The sequence below is a fragment of the Aplysia californica genome, unplaced genomic scaffold (genome assembly GCF_000002075.1).
Source record: "Aplysia californica isolate F4 #8 unplaced genomic scaffold, AplCal3.0 scaffold00258, whole genome shotgun sequence".
Lineage (NCBI taxonomy): Eukaryota > Metazoa > Mollusca > Gastropoda > Aplysiida > Aplysiidae > Aplysia > Aplysia californica.
In genome coordinates this window covers 426898-441918 of record NW_004797528.1, presented here as the reverse complement: position 1 = coordinate 441918, position 15021 = coordinate 426898, and the positions used below count along the sequence as shown (strand labels likewise).

The window sequence follows — 15021 nt, the reverse complement described above, 5'->3', positions numbered from 1 at the left end:
GTGCATATATGGAAGGCTGCCGTCATGGGAAGGTGGGATGGATTGGAGAGGGGTGGGGGGGTGGGAAGAGACAAACATTGCATGAGCCACACGACTAGAAGAATAGTGATAAGGTGATTGGCAGTGCAATCGCCAATGGGAATGGCCCGGTCGGTGAATCTTTAAGCCATGATTGTTTGAGAGTGGATTGCCGAGTCGTGGTGGTGAAACCACTGACGTTCAGACATAGGTTCAGGAAAAAGTGGACAGTATGGTGAGGGGGACAAACATAGAGGATGGAAAGGATGACTGAATTTTAGTTGAAGACAACGGGGGATGGGGGGAGAACAAGCAATGAGGGAGATGCAGATCCACATTTTGGCGCCATTGAGAAATCCTAGCTGTGAAGTTTAGACTCACATATTTTAAAGAAGGGTATAACATTTTCTATCTCTATGTTATTTTTCTGTTATTTTTATACGAATCCTGCCTTTTTTTTTTCCATCTTCAAAAAACCGTGTGATTTTAAAACTGTAGTGTTACGGAGTCCCCTTGTGGAACAACTCAAAATAATTCAAAATGTATTCGTCATTTCTAACACCCCCCCACCACCCCCCACCCCCCATAGTCTTCAGTTTTTATCTGGTGGAAGCAGGAATCGTCGTTGTAAAGGGAAGTGTGACAGCAACACGACTGAGTGAAAATGTGTGGACTGAAATCCCAAATCTCAGGAGGCGAGAGGTGGAGATAATGTGGGTAGTGCTGTACACAAAATTACAGTTGACATTTCAATAAGATGGTTGACTGGTGCCTGAGAAGTAGAACCATAGAAGGAATCATAGCCGGGAAAGGTGGGGGGTGTAGGGTCACGAGTTGTAATAATTAATAATACAAAAAAATAATAATAATTATAATATTACGTAACAACAAAACAAGGCCTGTATGTCAGGCCGTATGGACGGTGAGGAGACAAGGTCATATAGACATGACAGACTCCATCCTGTGCTCCTTGCTGCTTGAGCTGTCCTGGTCATGACGCAGATCTGGCTGAACTCGCAGAGCCTGAGGACAGAGAGAGATGGGGTCAGTGTACTTTTCAAAAGATACAAAGAAAGAAAGAGAGTAACAGAGAGAGATATATAAATGGGGTCAGCGTACTCTTAGAGAGAGAGAGAGAGAGACAGACAGACAGACAGACAGACAGACAGACAGACAGACAGACAGACAGACAGACAGACCAACAGATGGAAAAATGGATGGATGGAAGTATTAATGGACAGATAGACCGAAAGAGGGAGGGAGGGACAGAAAAACAGAGGCTGAGACACTGAGGAGTGAACGAAAGAATGTTAAAAGAAATATTTCGTCAAAGTTCAAATTGTTAATGTTGAAAAAGGCAAGAAAAGAAGCATAAATTAAATCCAATTGTAAAAATAATTAAATTTTTTTTCCCTCCTGACAATTCTGCTTTCTAGATTTGGAACATTTAAACAAACTTGCTTATGCCTGAACAGCAAAGATATTCAATCTCATCTCAAAATTCCAGAAAAGAACAAATGTAGCAAGCACCAGGAGATTGGAAAGGCACACAGTACTCAAGTAAAGCAGCATTCGACCAGTACCGATACAGGAAGCCAGGTGCCAGTACGGACATAGCCGATTGTAGTACGGGGAGTTCCGGTTCTGGTTCCCAGTACCTGCCCCACCCAAACTGTCCAAGTCATCCACCTACCTAAGACAACCACTTTTCTCCCTGACAATAGATAGGCCGTCTTGGATCATTTTGGCTGTTCAAATACAAAGCACATTCCCTACTAGGTAGACAAGTGTTATTGGTGCTGAACACAAAAAAGCTCAGGAGCAATATCGACCAACTTACGTCTGGAATAAATCGCATCCACGCCTCATAGTAGCCCGGAGACATCCAAGTGTCGTTGTGAGTTCCATTTGTGAATGTCTCCAGACGGCGGAGGCTGCATTTGGATTTCTGGCAAAAAGACCAACCACAAAAAGTCACTGGGTTAGTCATGAAAGAAGGACATACGTTCTATGAGGTTCAACAAATTCATTTTTTAAAACCAAAATATTGCACAACAATATCAGCACCTAGCACAAATTATAACCTCTACAATAACTCCTCTACAATAACTGAGATAGATGCACCGATCCAAACTGTAACAAAGCCTTCCATAAAAGACAACCCAAACCTGACCAACTTCTAAAAACTTCTAGAAATTTATGTGCCATGATGAGGTAGCATCTGGCGCTGTCTTGTTCAATGACATAAAAAGAAGAAGAAGAAGAAGAAGCAGAAGAAACAGCAGCAGCAGCAGCAGCAGCTGCAACAGCAGCAGTAGCATGAGGGACCATGCATGTGGAGAAAATAAACGAGAAAGCTTGATTTAGTGCTGTTAAGGAGTGGAATGAGTTGTGGCAGCAGCAGCTGCAGCAGCAGAAGAAGAAGAAGAAGAAAAAGAAGGAGGAGGAGGAGGAGGAGGAGGAGGAGGAGATGAAGAAGAAAAAGAAGAAGAAGAATAGATAACATTTGTATGGCGCAAGTTCCCGTTCAACAGCAAGCTCTATGCACTTTACAATCTATATTATTACCCCTACAGACTTGATAGGATTCTGAAACAATCTCAACTTCCAGGGAAGCATACAGTGCAAGCTTCCATTATATAGGCCCTAAAACATTAACATACTAAGAAGAACTTTCACCGTATATGGCTGAGTACCCAATCCCATTCTTTTAAAGTGTCATTTTTAGCTTGTTGTTCGTGTGTGGTGAAAAGTTTCAATAAACATAACTACTGTCCTCTAGTCTACTCACGTTGTAGAGCTCTTTCATCATCTTGGCAGGGACGAGCTCGTCCATACAACCACTTAAAAACAATATAGGACTGCTGATTTTGTCGATTCTTTGATGTGACGGAAACTGAAAAGTTGAGAACACCACAAAAAAGTTAATTAGATTTTTAAAAGTATGTTTTAATTTTTTGTTAGAATCAATTACGTGTGACACACAACGGTATCGATATTGAAGACACAAGATATTTCTGATTAAAACACAAGATATTTCTGATAAAAACACACAAGATATTTCTGATTAAAACCAGTGATATTTCTGATTTCTGATTCAAACACAAGATATTTCTCGTTAATTTTCTCAAAAGGAATTAAGGAAATTGGAACAAACCATTTGGAAGAAGAAAACTTGTCACACAAGATAATTATACTGCCAAAAGAGTATTACAGTAGACGAATTCGGATTGACGACAATGATCTCACAGCTAATGCTTTATTTTCTCTAGGCCATGTGATCAGCTGAGATAAGCAAAAAGTTCGTCGCTTCAAAAGTTAGTAAAAACACAAATTTGATAGCCACCCCAAGCGAAACTGTATCCATCCCAGCTGACCTTGACGACCCTGAGAGCTGACGAGAGACACTTATTGTTTGTTGCAGTAAAAAGAAGTACACTAATACGAGAGCAGTCATCTGGTATCGGAAGACAGTAAGACGGATAGACAGATAAAACAGGGAAAGAAAAGAAGTGAGACCCCCTCCAACTACTACTCCTACTCTGTTTTAGTTTTAGTAAGTTTTTTTTACGGCACTTGAAACACAATAAGGTCATATAAGTTCTGAAGATTAGAGGTGTTACAAGAGAGTAACAAACACAAAAAAAGAAGGAGGAGAGATAAGGATGATAGATTTTTTATAGGAAAGAAGAAGCAAACAACACCAGAGCACCCGCCAGCCACCCACACTCCTACTCTAAGAAATGCAAAATACGACTCACCTTATTCTTATAGCACCAGTGTGGAATGTATTTGATACAAGTGAGACGCAGTATCTTGAAACTCATCTCGTACAGGGACGTAAATGTGTTCTCAAGCACGAGACCAGAAAGTTTGGACCCATAGAAAGACGAGGCGGCAATGTTGACGGCGACCGCCCCGCCCAGTGAGCGGCCAAACGCGATGATGGGCGTACCCTCCAGGTCTGGCCGCTTCAGAAGAAAGTCCATAGCTGCCTCGGCATCCTGGTACAAGCCTGAGGAACAGGAGAGATAGCGTGCTCTTTTTAGTTTTAGTAAAAGTTTTACAGCACATGCAACACAATAAGGTCATATGAGTGCCGAAGATTAGGGGCGTTACAAGAGAGTAACAAACTTAAAAAAGAAGGAGAGATCAGGATGACAGATGTTTGTAGGAAAGAAGGAGCAAACCACACTAGAGTATCTGCCAACCACCCACGATAACATGCTCAGGAAAAACTTGCAACACTGAAGTTTTTCTGGGGGTGTATTTTTACAGGACTTCAGCATCCTTCTAGAGACAAATAAATTAATTTGAAGGCATTCTATGGGGCTGAAGGAGGTTATTTTCTGTACCCACAACAGGAAAAAAAATTTTTTCATGCAGTTGAACCAGCTTTGCTGTAAACTGACAAAATGCCTTTTTTCATTTGGGCGCCAACATTTTTTATTTATTTAATCGAAAGCCTGATCAGTAACCCTACTTTTGAAAAAAATCAAAGTGAAACTGTGCCTAGTTTTTGTATAAATTAGAATTCAAATTTCAAAACAACATTATCTCTAAATGGTTACATTGACAAAAAATATATCTTTTTCTCGAAACTGCTGTGAATTTTAAAAAGGCGTTCTATCAGCTTATGGCAGAGCTCTCACTATCACCTGTCCAAGACAACTACTTCTCATTTGTCCCTTGCATTCTTTTTATATCATACAGACACTTTTTAAGAGGACCACCTGTCTAAGATGTCCACTTTTCACCTCAACAACGGATGGTCATTTTTGGACAGGCTCAAATGTAGTTCTTGTAAATGTTCGATCTCCCAGTCCTAACAATAAAGATTATTAACAAGCTGAGTGCTTCGGCCCTGCCTCTAGGCGCCAAACTGGGCTGAGCAGGATAGATCATCCCAGCAGAAACATGGAGCTACTCAATAAAATAAACTCCCCCATATAGGAAATGAACTCAAGTCACCTGTATGCAACAGAAAAGAACCTAACATGACACCATAGGCAATGGAAAAAGAATAGCGAGTACGGAGAGAAATAGCATCACACCAGCACCAGAAGGTACGAGGCACGTAAATTGCACCCAATCAGCAGGCACAAATTACAAACAGAAAAGCATGTCCAGTATCTCCACTTTCAAGAAACCAGCATCAGCATTCATATATCTTTAAAATTCTGTATCTGAATGATTTAGAAATTATCTCCAAACCACCCCCACCCCCCAAAAAAAAAAAAACTCAATTTTTCCCCCCTTGCAAGTTTCTGAGTTCTTCCTATATATAATAAGATTTTAAAAATTTTAAAACATTTTTAAATAGCCACAATTACTACAAATCCAATTACCAGATTCACTTGGGCTTCCCTCACTTTTCCCATAGCCTCGGTACTCGACCATGAGAACATTGGCATTCAACACAGAATACAAGCCCAGGGCATTCTGAAGTCTGCAACAAAGGAAACATTATATAACTTAAGTTATCAGAATGGTTGAAGAAAAAAATTTTGTCTCACCCAGACAGACATGAAGCAGACACATACTTCTCTGAACAAAACACTTGATAAATTTTTACACAGTAGGATCAGTATGAAATAAAAATTAACTTCAGTTGCCTCTGCACTTAGGGTTTAATAGTAATAATAATAATAATAATAATAATAATAATAATAATAATAGAGATACCATTTGCATAACGCAAATTCCCGCCCAACAGCAAGCTCTATGCTCTTGACAATCTATATTATTTTTATTTTTTTTATACCTACATGCAAAATGAAAAATGGGCAGTGGGGGGGGGGGGGGGGGAACCAATTATTTACAAGAAAAACTCAGTCCTCGTCTTTCAGCCTTGCATGATCAGGTACCACGCCATGGAAGGCAACCAGGTACAGTGCATTGTAAGATGCAAGCACCTCGTCTGTGCAGAAATGGATGAACACATGGAAATCCTAAGCCATGTTGCTGACAAATTAAAGATATCTTTGAAACTTTCCAGCCCAAAATGTTTTGTGCTGGAGCATGCCAGTGAAAAGTTGCACTTACTTATGGGTCATATATGAAATTTATTCTCAACCTGTAGCTTATAATCTGCTAATCAATTTCTTCTCTCTAAACTATTTTCTTTATAAAACTTCATTGACCATGTACAAGACCATGCCCTTTCTTTTTCCACTGCGCTACTGTCATCCCTGTCAGTATCATCTGATTCAGAATTCCCCCTTATTTCACATATATAAATGTCATCAGAATTGGCACTACTTTCAATTGCTTCTTGGTCACCATCCTTATCCATAATAATAAGCCCATTAAACACCTCTCAACTGTTAAAGATAGTTTTGCCATCTTTCACACTTTACAGCATTAAAACAGTTTCACTTGAGAGTTAGAATATAATAGAGTGCTCTTCTCCCATTTACAAGGGAAGCTGTAGTGTCAAAAAATAGATTTCTAACGGTGGTTGTTTTTCTGAGGTGTCACTTCAAACGGGGAATCTCAGTATTTTGCATTGTGAGCACTAGGAATCCCTGTGCGCGGTATGAAATGGGTTAACAGAATGGGAATTACTGAAACTTTTTTAATTTGGCACCCCTCCGTACCTGTGGCCGATGTTCCCAGCATTGCCATGGAAGAAGACGATGGTGCACGAGGCTCGGTGTATCTGCTTGATGAGCACCACATTGATGAGCGTCCCGTCTCGGGAGCGGATGAAAAGGTTCTCAAAGGGCATCTGGAAGGCGTCCGGTGTGACCACCATGATGCGCGAGTCGGACGGGGACTCTGGGTGGTAGAGCAGCATGTCTTGAGCATGGTACATAAGGCCTGAGGAGAAGATCCATACCAGTTGAGACAACCTTAGTGAGACAAGGGTTGAAGGTAATTATCATCTTTGAAATTGATGAGTTTACTTTTGGAGAAAGAGTTTTATGGCACTTGCAACACAATTAGGTCATACAAGTGCCGCAGATTAGAAGGTGTTACAAGGGAGTAACAAACACAACAAAAGGAGGAGAGAAAACAACAATAGATGTTTGATAGGAAAGAAGGAGCAAACCACACCAGAGTACCTGTCAACCACTGACATAGTTTTTCATAAGATGGTGCAACAGCAACCACATTTCCTCAGTAATATAAACTAGAAAAACATTTGTATAGAAAAGAAGGAGTGGGCTATAACCATATTTCACACAGCCAACAGAGTGCCTGAGAAAAGACACATGCAAAAAAGAAAATCATGACCGTTACTCAAATAGAGTAACTTAGCGGATCCAATCACGTCAAACTTCAAGAAGAAATCAGACGTACAAACAATTACAAAGACCAGTTGTAACAAGTTCAAAGTTTAGATGACAGCTTCTAAAATCGTTACAGTTGACCAAAATAACCTTAAGAAGTAAAAGATAAACCAGGACATTCAGATAAAACAGGAGTTTCAGTTGGCAGGGGTTTAAGAGTAGATACAATACAGTAGTAAAGTAACAAACTCAATGTCACAAGCCACAGATGAAAAGAAACAAAGTACATTTTTGCATAAACATGGCATCAGACATTGAAAGTCAATGAATGTTCAGCTTGACCTTTCAACAATCTTTACAAATAAAATTCATAACTCTCACTACTCTGTGACTTAAAATTGGAATTTTAAAAAATAAAGTGAATAAAATATTGTGACTGTGTTTACTAACTTTCAAAAGTAAGCACTCCCCCCCCCCCCCCCCCCCCCACACACACACACAAGATGTCTTTTGATGACGGGAAGAACCTGTATCTGCCCCACGGGACACAGACCGGTGACAAGTGTAATATGACAACAAAAACGTAGAAATTATCTATTTGGACATGTGTACTTGTTCAAGTTATAATTTCCCTTGTGGATGTTTTATGTGTCCATTGAGGATGGAAACTAGTTTGTTTAGAGCAACTGGAGTACATACCAGAAACTAAATTTTCAAAGTAGCTGTATGCCAAATCTATCTGTTCTCCATGAACGGCCTATATATCTGCTGAGAATTTTGTTACCATTCTTTAACCTTTAAGTCAATTTTTAAGCAAATGGTCTGTTTAAAATTTGATCAAATTTGCTACAGTCGCTCACTGGCTGCAACCCCATGTTTGACAGATAATAAAAGAGTACCAAGTGCACCAAACATCTCCACATTAACAGAGTACAATCACTATTATATAACATAGATATGGAGACTAATTTTTTTCAAGACTACAAGATCATTAAAAAACCAGTATTTTATCGCCGCAAACACGATGATCTATCATTATTTCGACAAAAACACAGAGCCTTGACCCGGCAGGCAACCCCACCCCCCCCCCCCCCCCCCGGGCGGTGAGCGATCGGCTCTATACTGTAGTGAACCGAGTGCTCCCCGCTTGGGGGAATCATATATATGCTTTCCGAGTTTCACGGAAGGATTGATGAAAAATAATTCAAAGCCTTATAATAGAAAATGAACTGACCTTTCTCTTGGTATCTTTTTCTTAAGCAGGTATTTTACATATTTCGGGTTAAAAAAAGCTTTGACGGTATTTTTAAAGGCTTTCTAATTAAACGCCAACGGCCAAAATATACCATGGGAAAGTCCGTCCAAAGCTCTACAGTTTTCCGCCAATGAAAAGACGGTATTTAACCATCAATCTTTCCGTGAAGCATTTGAATGCACACGTGTCAATTTTTTACCGGCCGACCACGCGTTCCGACCACGAGGGGCTTCACTTTCGACGCCAATTCTCCAGCTTTTAATAATCGGACATGTAAACAACTTAAACCATTTAAACAAGGAAAAGCTGAACTTTTACAAAGGGTACAGCATGTGGTGTTTTATAGCGAAAAAGTAAAGAAACAGCGATCTGAATTACCCCCCATTTCACCGAAACCACGCGCTTGGAAGGCCGCGAGTGCCCACGAGGCCATGTTTACGCTGCCTAACTGGAGTGAATTATTTTTTAAATGCTAAGCAGACCAGGTAAGTATTGCTTTATAGTGTCACCATGATGAGGATTCAGGTGATGAAAGTGCTAGATCTAATATTTTAGTAACAATTCAGTTCTAACTTTGATGAACATGCGATCGTTCTATTTTCTAAATGTCCTGAAAATTTCATAATGATCAGATACAAATTTAGTATTGACTACATGTGAAAAAAAAGAGCACTTTCTGAAAAGTGTAACAACTGAACAGTTGTAAAACTCATTATTAGCGTAAAAGGGTTACTTTAACAAATGGGAACAATCTAGTTTTGGCCCCAATGATTACTATCATAACCCCTAAACCAGATTATCCCAGTCAAGTAGGCGTAACTCAATATTCCAGTAGGCTACTAAAAATTACTCTTCTTTAATCTTGAGGCAAAAACTTAGACCTGAAGAACCTCCAAATAAAAACGACCACTCAAACAAATACAATTATAAAGAAGGACCCTAGCCCTAGCCCTGACCAAATTTTAATTAACCCTAACCCTCTACCTACTTCATAGTGATTGCTCATTACGGAATTACTCCCAAAACTTGAGACAGATTCATGACACGGAGTCCTGAGGCCAGAACTTAAGAAGAGCCTCCGTAACGAGCGACCACCCCAACTAACACACAATAAAAATGGAACAGGTAAATTTTTACTTTCGCTCCCGCACACAAATACACCGCTTAGAGGGTTAAACTGCAAATATTGTTTGCTACAGAATACACATAGAGCCATTAAAACTGTCGCAAATCAATTTTTTTTTAAAATTATGTAACGTTTACACTGCAAATATCAAATTATGGAAGGTTACCCCCCATTATTTTCCGAAGTGAGTATTTCTCTGAATGCTCAGGATAATAAACTTGAACTCTATTTCTCTTAACGGTTTCCGTTCTCGAGTTTTGTTGGTTATTTGTGAGAGTTCGGCATCATCTTTCATTCTGCCACTCTGCGAGGACTGGGAAGACGCATTTTATTTTGCATCGAATTCAATTTCTAGAGCTAGAAATTTTTTGTTGTCTCAATATTCAGATATATACTTCAATTGTAGTTGGGGCAACGTTCCAGGACTATACTGCATTTGAAAATGCCTTCAAAAGGTACATAGAGAAAACAAGACTGCTTGAATTTGGCAGTAACTTATCTTAGTCACCCCTAAAGCAAAAACTAAATCACACAAAAAATTCCTACACGCCCCCCCCCCCCTCCCCTTCACACCTTACACACACACACATGCACACACACACACACTCACATGGCACACACACGCACACACACGGCACACACACACGCGCGCATGCGGCACGCACGCTGCCAGGCCACTCCATTCGCAAGAATAACAAAAAAATCTCGAGAACAGAAACCGTTCGGAGAGATAGAGTTCAAGTTTATTTTCCCGAGCGTACTGAGAAAAAGAGCTGGCCTTTTTTTTTACTGTACTTGAAGGTCACCTTCTTTTCTCACCCAATAGCCTAGGCAAGCCTTTTGGTTATTCTCAACTGGTGTGCGTGCACCGTAAATATGCCGACCAGTGTAGCGTTCAGTGAACAAACGTTCCAGCTCACATGTGTTGAAAGCGTGCAATTATGTCTGTGCGCTGAGAGAGAAAGAGAGAGAGAGAGAGGAGTAGTGCGAGAACTTCTGGGCAAAACAAAATGGTGACCCGCGTAGTTCGGCTCGATTCGAAATGTGAAATAGCCATAGCATCTTTGCAGACGACCAAATTAATTTACTTGTGCAATAAAACTATAACATCATTTTTTTTCTTTGTTTTTGTCAATTTGATCGTCCACACCGATATACAATACTCAGAAAGAGAGAGAGAGAGAGAAGGAGAGATCTAGCCAGAACTTCCGAGCAAAACAAAATGGCGACACACGTAGTAGCTTGATCCGAAAAGTGAAATAGCCATGTAGCATCTTTGTCGACCACCAAATTAGTTTACTTTTTTGCGCTATAACATAATTTTTTTCTACGTTTTTGTCAATTTGATAATCCACACCGATAGACAGATTCAGAAATTAGGAAAAACAGGTCTTGTTTCACACCGGGTGAGAATTGCCAACGCTGACAAGTTTCACCCGCAGTGAGAGGTTGATCTTATTTTTTATTCTCACCCGAGGTGAGAATAGCCACTTCCGTACTTGAAACCCCACGGTTGGTCCAAAGCGCGCAAGTTACTGCACGGTTAGGTTTAGTGAGATGTTGCCTGAGTAAAAACCATCAAATATTTCAAAAACCATTAATTTGCAACAGTACTGAAGTTGATATTCGTGTTCAGCCCATCAATAAGAAAGAAATCTCAGAAAATGGACAACTGGTAAGCTAAGTGTGAGATGGGAGGGAAGTAAAAGAAATCTGAAGGAACCTAACCCTAGCCCTGACCAAACTTTAATTAACCCTTACCCCCTATCTATTTCATAGTGATCGCTTATCACGGAATTACTCTCAAAATTTAAGACAGATTCATGTCATGTCATATAGATCTAGAATCTACATAATGTGACATCAAACTAAAACTAAAGGAAGTGGCTATCCTCACCTGGGGTGAGAATAAAAATACGATCTACCTCTCATCCCGGGTGAGACTTGCCACTGTTGGCTATTCTCACCCGGTGTGAAACAAGACCTGTTTTTCCTAATTTCGGAACACTTTCTATCGGTCTGGATGCTCAAATGGATTATAAAAGCAAAGAAAAAATTACGTTATAGCACAAAAGTAAGCTAATTTGATCGTCTACAAAGATGCTATGGTAGTATGGCTATTTCACTTTTCGAATCGAGCCGAACTACGCGGGTCGTCATTTTGTTTTGCCCGGAAGTTCTCACAAGATCTACTCCTCCCATTTTGTTTTGCCCGTAAGTTCTCGCGCTACTCCTCTCTCTCTCTCTCTTTCTCCACTGCTCACAGACAAAATTGCACGCTTTTAGGCTAACACTAACAGTAGTAATAGATCTAGATCTAGAACGTTTGTTCACGGCACAGAATTCTACAATTCTGTTATCACAATGTAGAATTCTGTGGTTCAGGGTGAACTCTTCACTGGTTGGCCTACGCTATAACGGTGAACGCCCACCGGGTGAGAATAGCCAAAAGATTCGCCTGCGCTATTCTCACCCTGGGTGAGAATAGAGGTGGCCGTGGCCAAAACTAAAACACTCTCAGTCTCACTCTCACTTCACTTTCCTCATCACTGTGTGCGACGAAAGTGGCTATTCTCACCCGCCAGGAAGTTCTCGCAAGATCAACTCCTCCCCTCTTCTCTCTCTGTCTCTTTCTGAATACTGTCTATCGGTGTGGGCGATCAAATTGACCAAAACAAAGTTTAAAAATGATGTTAAAACACAAAAGTAAATTAATTTGGTTGTCTACAAAGATGTTACGGCTATTTAACTTTTCGAATCGAGCCGAACTTCGCGGGTCGCCATTTTCATCATTTTGTTTTGCCCGGAAATTCTCGCGCTACTCCTCTCTCTCTCTCTCTCCACTGCCCCCACAGACAAAATTGTTCGCTTTTAGTAGGCTACAGTTGTAATAATGGAACGTTTGTTCACGGCACAGAATTCTACAATTTTTCTGTTATCACAGTGTAGAATTCTGTGGTTTAGGGTGAACGCAAAATTTGGTGAACGCGCACCGGGTGAGAATAGCCACAAGACTCGCCTGCACTATTCTAGGTGGCCGTGTGCGACTCTGGCTTACCTATTACACCCAATATAAAGAAGCAAAAGGCATAAGATCCTCCTTCAGTCCAAAACAACAATGTAACAATCAACAGTCCAGTAGTGCACATTTTCCAAAATCTTGAAATTATCATCACAAGGAGCCTCAACAGTATCTCAACTGAGGCCGCGATTTTGCGGCAGATATTTCGACTTTTCGACATGGTGGAAGCGGAGGACCTGTCAGAAACTAAAGGATCTGTATCTTCATTTGGTGACTTTCTACTTGTAAACACAACCATAACGTTAATCTTCTTCTATCATTTCGATACTGATGCTTTTCCCTGTAAGCGCCAGAATATACACTGATATTATTGCACACTAAAAACAGAAATACACTCAGCTAGTCTCTCAGCAGTTACTGTTGTAAACAATGGCGGCCATATTTAGTTTTACACATTCCTTTTTAATCCGCCGATCCGTATGACCAGGTTAAGCATGGCTGTTGTTTTAACTTTGAATTGTTATGTTCAATTTCAGTTTAAATCGTAGCTTTTCAACTTATTTCTTTACTTGACATGGAAAGAACATACATTTTGTAAATACACAGACATGTACAAAAATGTACTTACATTCGAAACTGAGGTCAATATTTATAGAGATATACTTAATTACAGTGGGTTATAACAATTCGTTCTATCAAAGACTCACTTCTACTATGAATTAGTTATTCCCGTCATTTTCTCTCTGCGTCGGTTCACAGGCTGAGCAGGTGCAATACAGTCATTATTGTACACATATTATGACCAGCCCCCTCTTCTGAATCACACCTTCAGTGTCCCATCTCTCATCTACATTGTAGTTCTTGTTTCCCATTTACCGTATCCAATTTCCATATATTATATCACATTTCCCGACTTTAATTCTGTTAGCGTGCTTCGTTTCTCCTTCATCTTGTTGGATTGAACGCTTGAAGCTGGCTAATTGTTAAATATCACTATCGTCAACTACCAAATCAGATGCGCTGTTCCAGCGCATGTTTTCAACAGTTTCATTTACTACAGTGTTTATTCGGAATCAAGGTTGGGTCTCCGTGAGATTTCTTTGATGTATGCTCTCCGGAAGCGAGTTTTTTACTTTCCCTAATACATGTAGTACAATTCTTCCAGCACGGCTACAGGGATTCATAATATTATGATCTCAAACTTTCACTTAAGAAGTGCAACAATCTAAAATAAGAATATATTATTATCAAAAACGCTCTCTCGAGAGAGGTATTTGTACAGCACCAGTAGTCGTATTTCAAGGATCCAGATAGTGGGAAAACATAGTTGTTGATTGATATTACTGTGAAGATGGCAGTTTGAATCTGCCAGGCATTTTTTAAATAAAAGATTGTAACATGAAGTCAGAAAGAAATTGTAAAGCAAGACTATATGTCGCCGCAATACGTTCACTTCTTAAGTTTGACAAAGAAATTTACTCTCATGGCACAAATTGTCTGGTAATTCTGTAACGAATGTGATGTTGACCAGTGACAACGTGCTAGACGAACTACGACACTATAACCATCCTTACGATATCAGATGACTGGACAGCAAATTACATATGAGTTCGATCGGTGAACGTTTTGCCACTCAAAATCATCAAATAATTTCCGTCCTTTTTGTTTGTTGATTTTCAGTTTTCTTTTCTTCCTTCCCATCTAAAGCACCACCACCCACCCCCACCCCTAAAAAAAACTCCCCCCCCCCCCCATTTCCCCCCTTTTTCCGTTTTGTTTCCTTTTGTTTTGTTTTTTTCTTGTTATCTTTAAACAATCTCAGCAATTCTCGTTCCATAAATTTAGCCTGTACCATTCTGTACCTCCGCTCTTCTCCTCCCCGAACGAAGTTGTACACACACACACACACACACACACACACACACACACACACACACACACACACACACACACACACACACACACACACACACACAAACACACACACACACACACACACACACACACACACACACACACGCATACACTAAGCAGTCGGCGATGAAACCAACCTCGCGTGGCATGTGACGTCGCCCATAACGCGCTAAGCGGCAAGCGGGCCGGCAGCGGCGTGCAACAAAAGCCCAAAGAAGAATTGCAATATCTTGGTAGTAGAAAATCTGTGGTTCTATCGCGGTCTGGAGAAATCAGAACTTGTCACAAAATTCCCGCCGAGATATAATAGGCCTATGCACATTCATTATATATGTACATGTATATTTGCAAAAATAGCTGGTGAGGTCAATCCAGCTCAGTTTTAAAGCATGTATGACAGGGAATTCTCCAGTCATTTTATAACATAATTCATGACCTGTTTCTAGGGTAA

The 15021-nt window shown here is 40.2% G+C and overlaps 1 protein-coding gene across 1 annotated transcript; it reads right to left on the bottom strand.

Annotated features, from left to right (window-relative positions):
• Positions 1–440: 440 nt before the first annotated feature.
• Positions 441–13124, bottom strand: LOC101856580 (protein ABHD13). The gene is made up of 7 exons (XM_005100728.3): positions 12693–13124; positions 6618–6840; positions 5367–5467; positions 3780–4033; positions 2810–2914; positions 1859–1966; positions 441–1041 (listed from the first exon to the last, which is right to left on the bottom strand). Exons 1-7 carry the CDS (start codon positions 12952–12954, stop codon positions 955–957), a joined length of 1140 nt encoding a protein of 379 aa, XP_005100785.1. The 5' UTR covers positions 12955–13124; the 3' UTR covers positions 441–954.
• Positions 13125–15021: the final 1897 nt, after the last annotated feature.

Coding starts and splice junctions, on each gene's coding strand:
- LOC101856580 (XM_005100728.3), bottom strand. CDS start 12,954: ATGGTTGTGTTTACAAGTAGAAAGTCACCAAATGAAGATACAGATCCT. Junction 6,841..12,692: donor CTTTATATTGGGTGTAATAG/GTAAGCCAGAGT, acceptor TCTTCTCCTCAG/GCCTTATGTACCATGCTCAA. Junction 1,967..2,809: donor TGATGAAAGAGCTCTACAAC/GTGAGTAGACTA, acceptor TCTTTTTGCCAG/AAATCCAAATGCAGCCTCCG.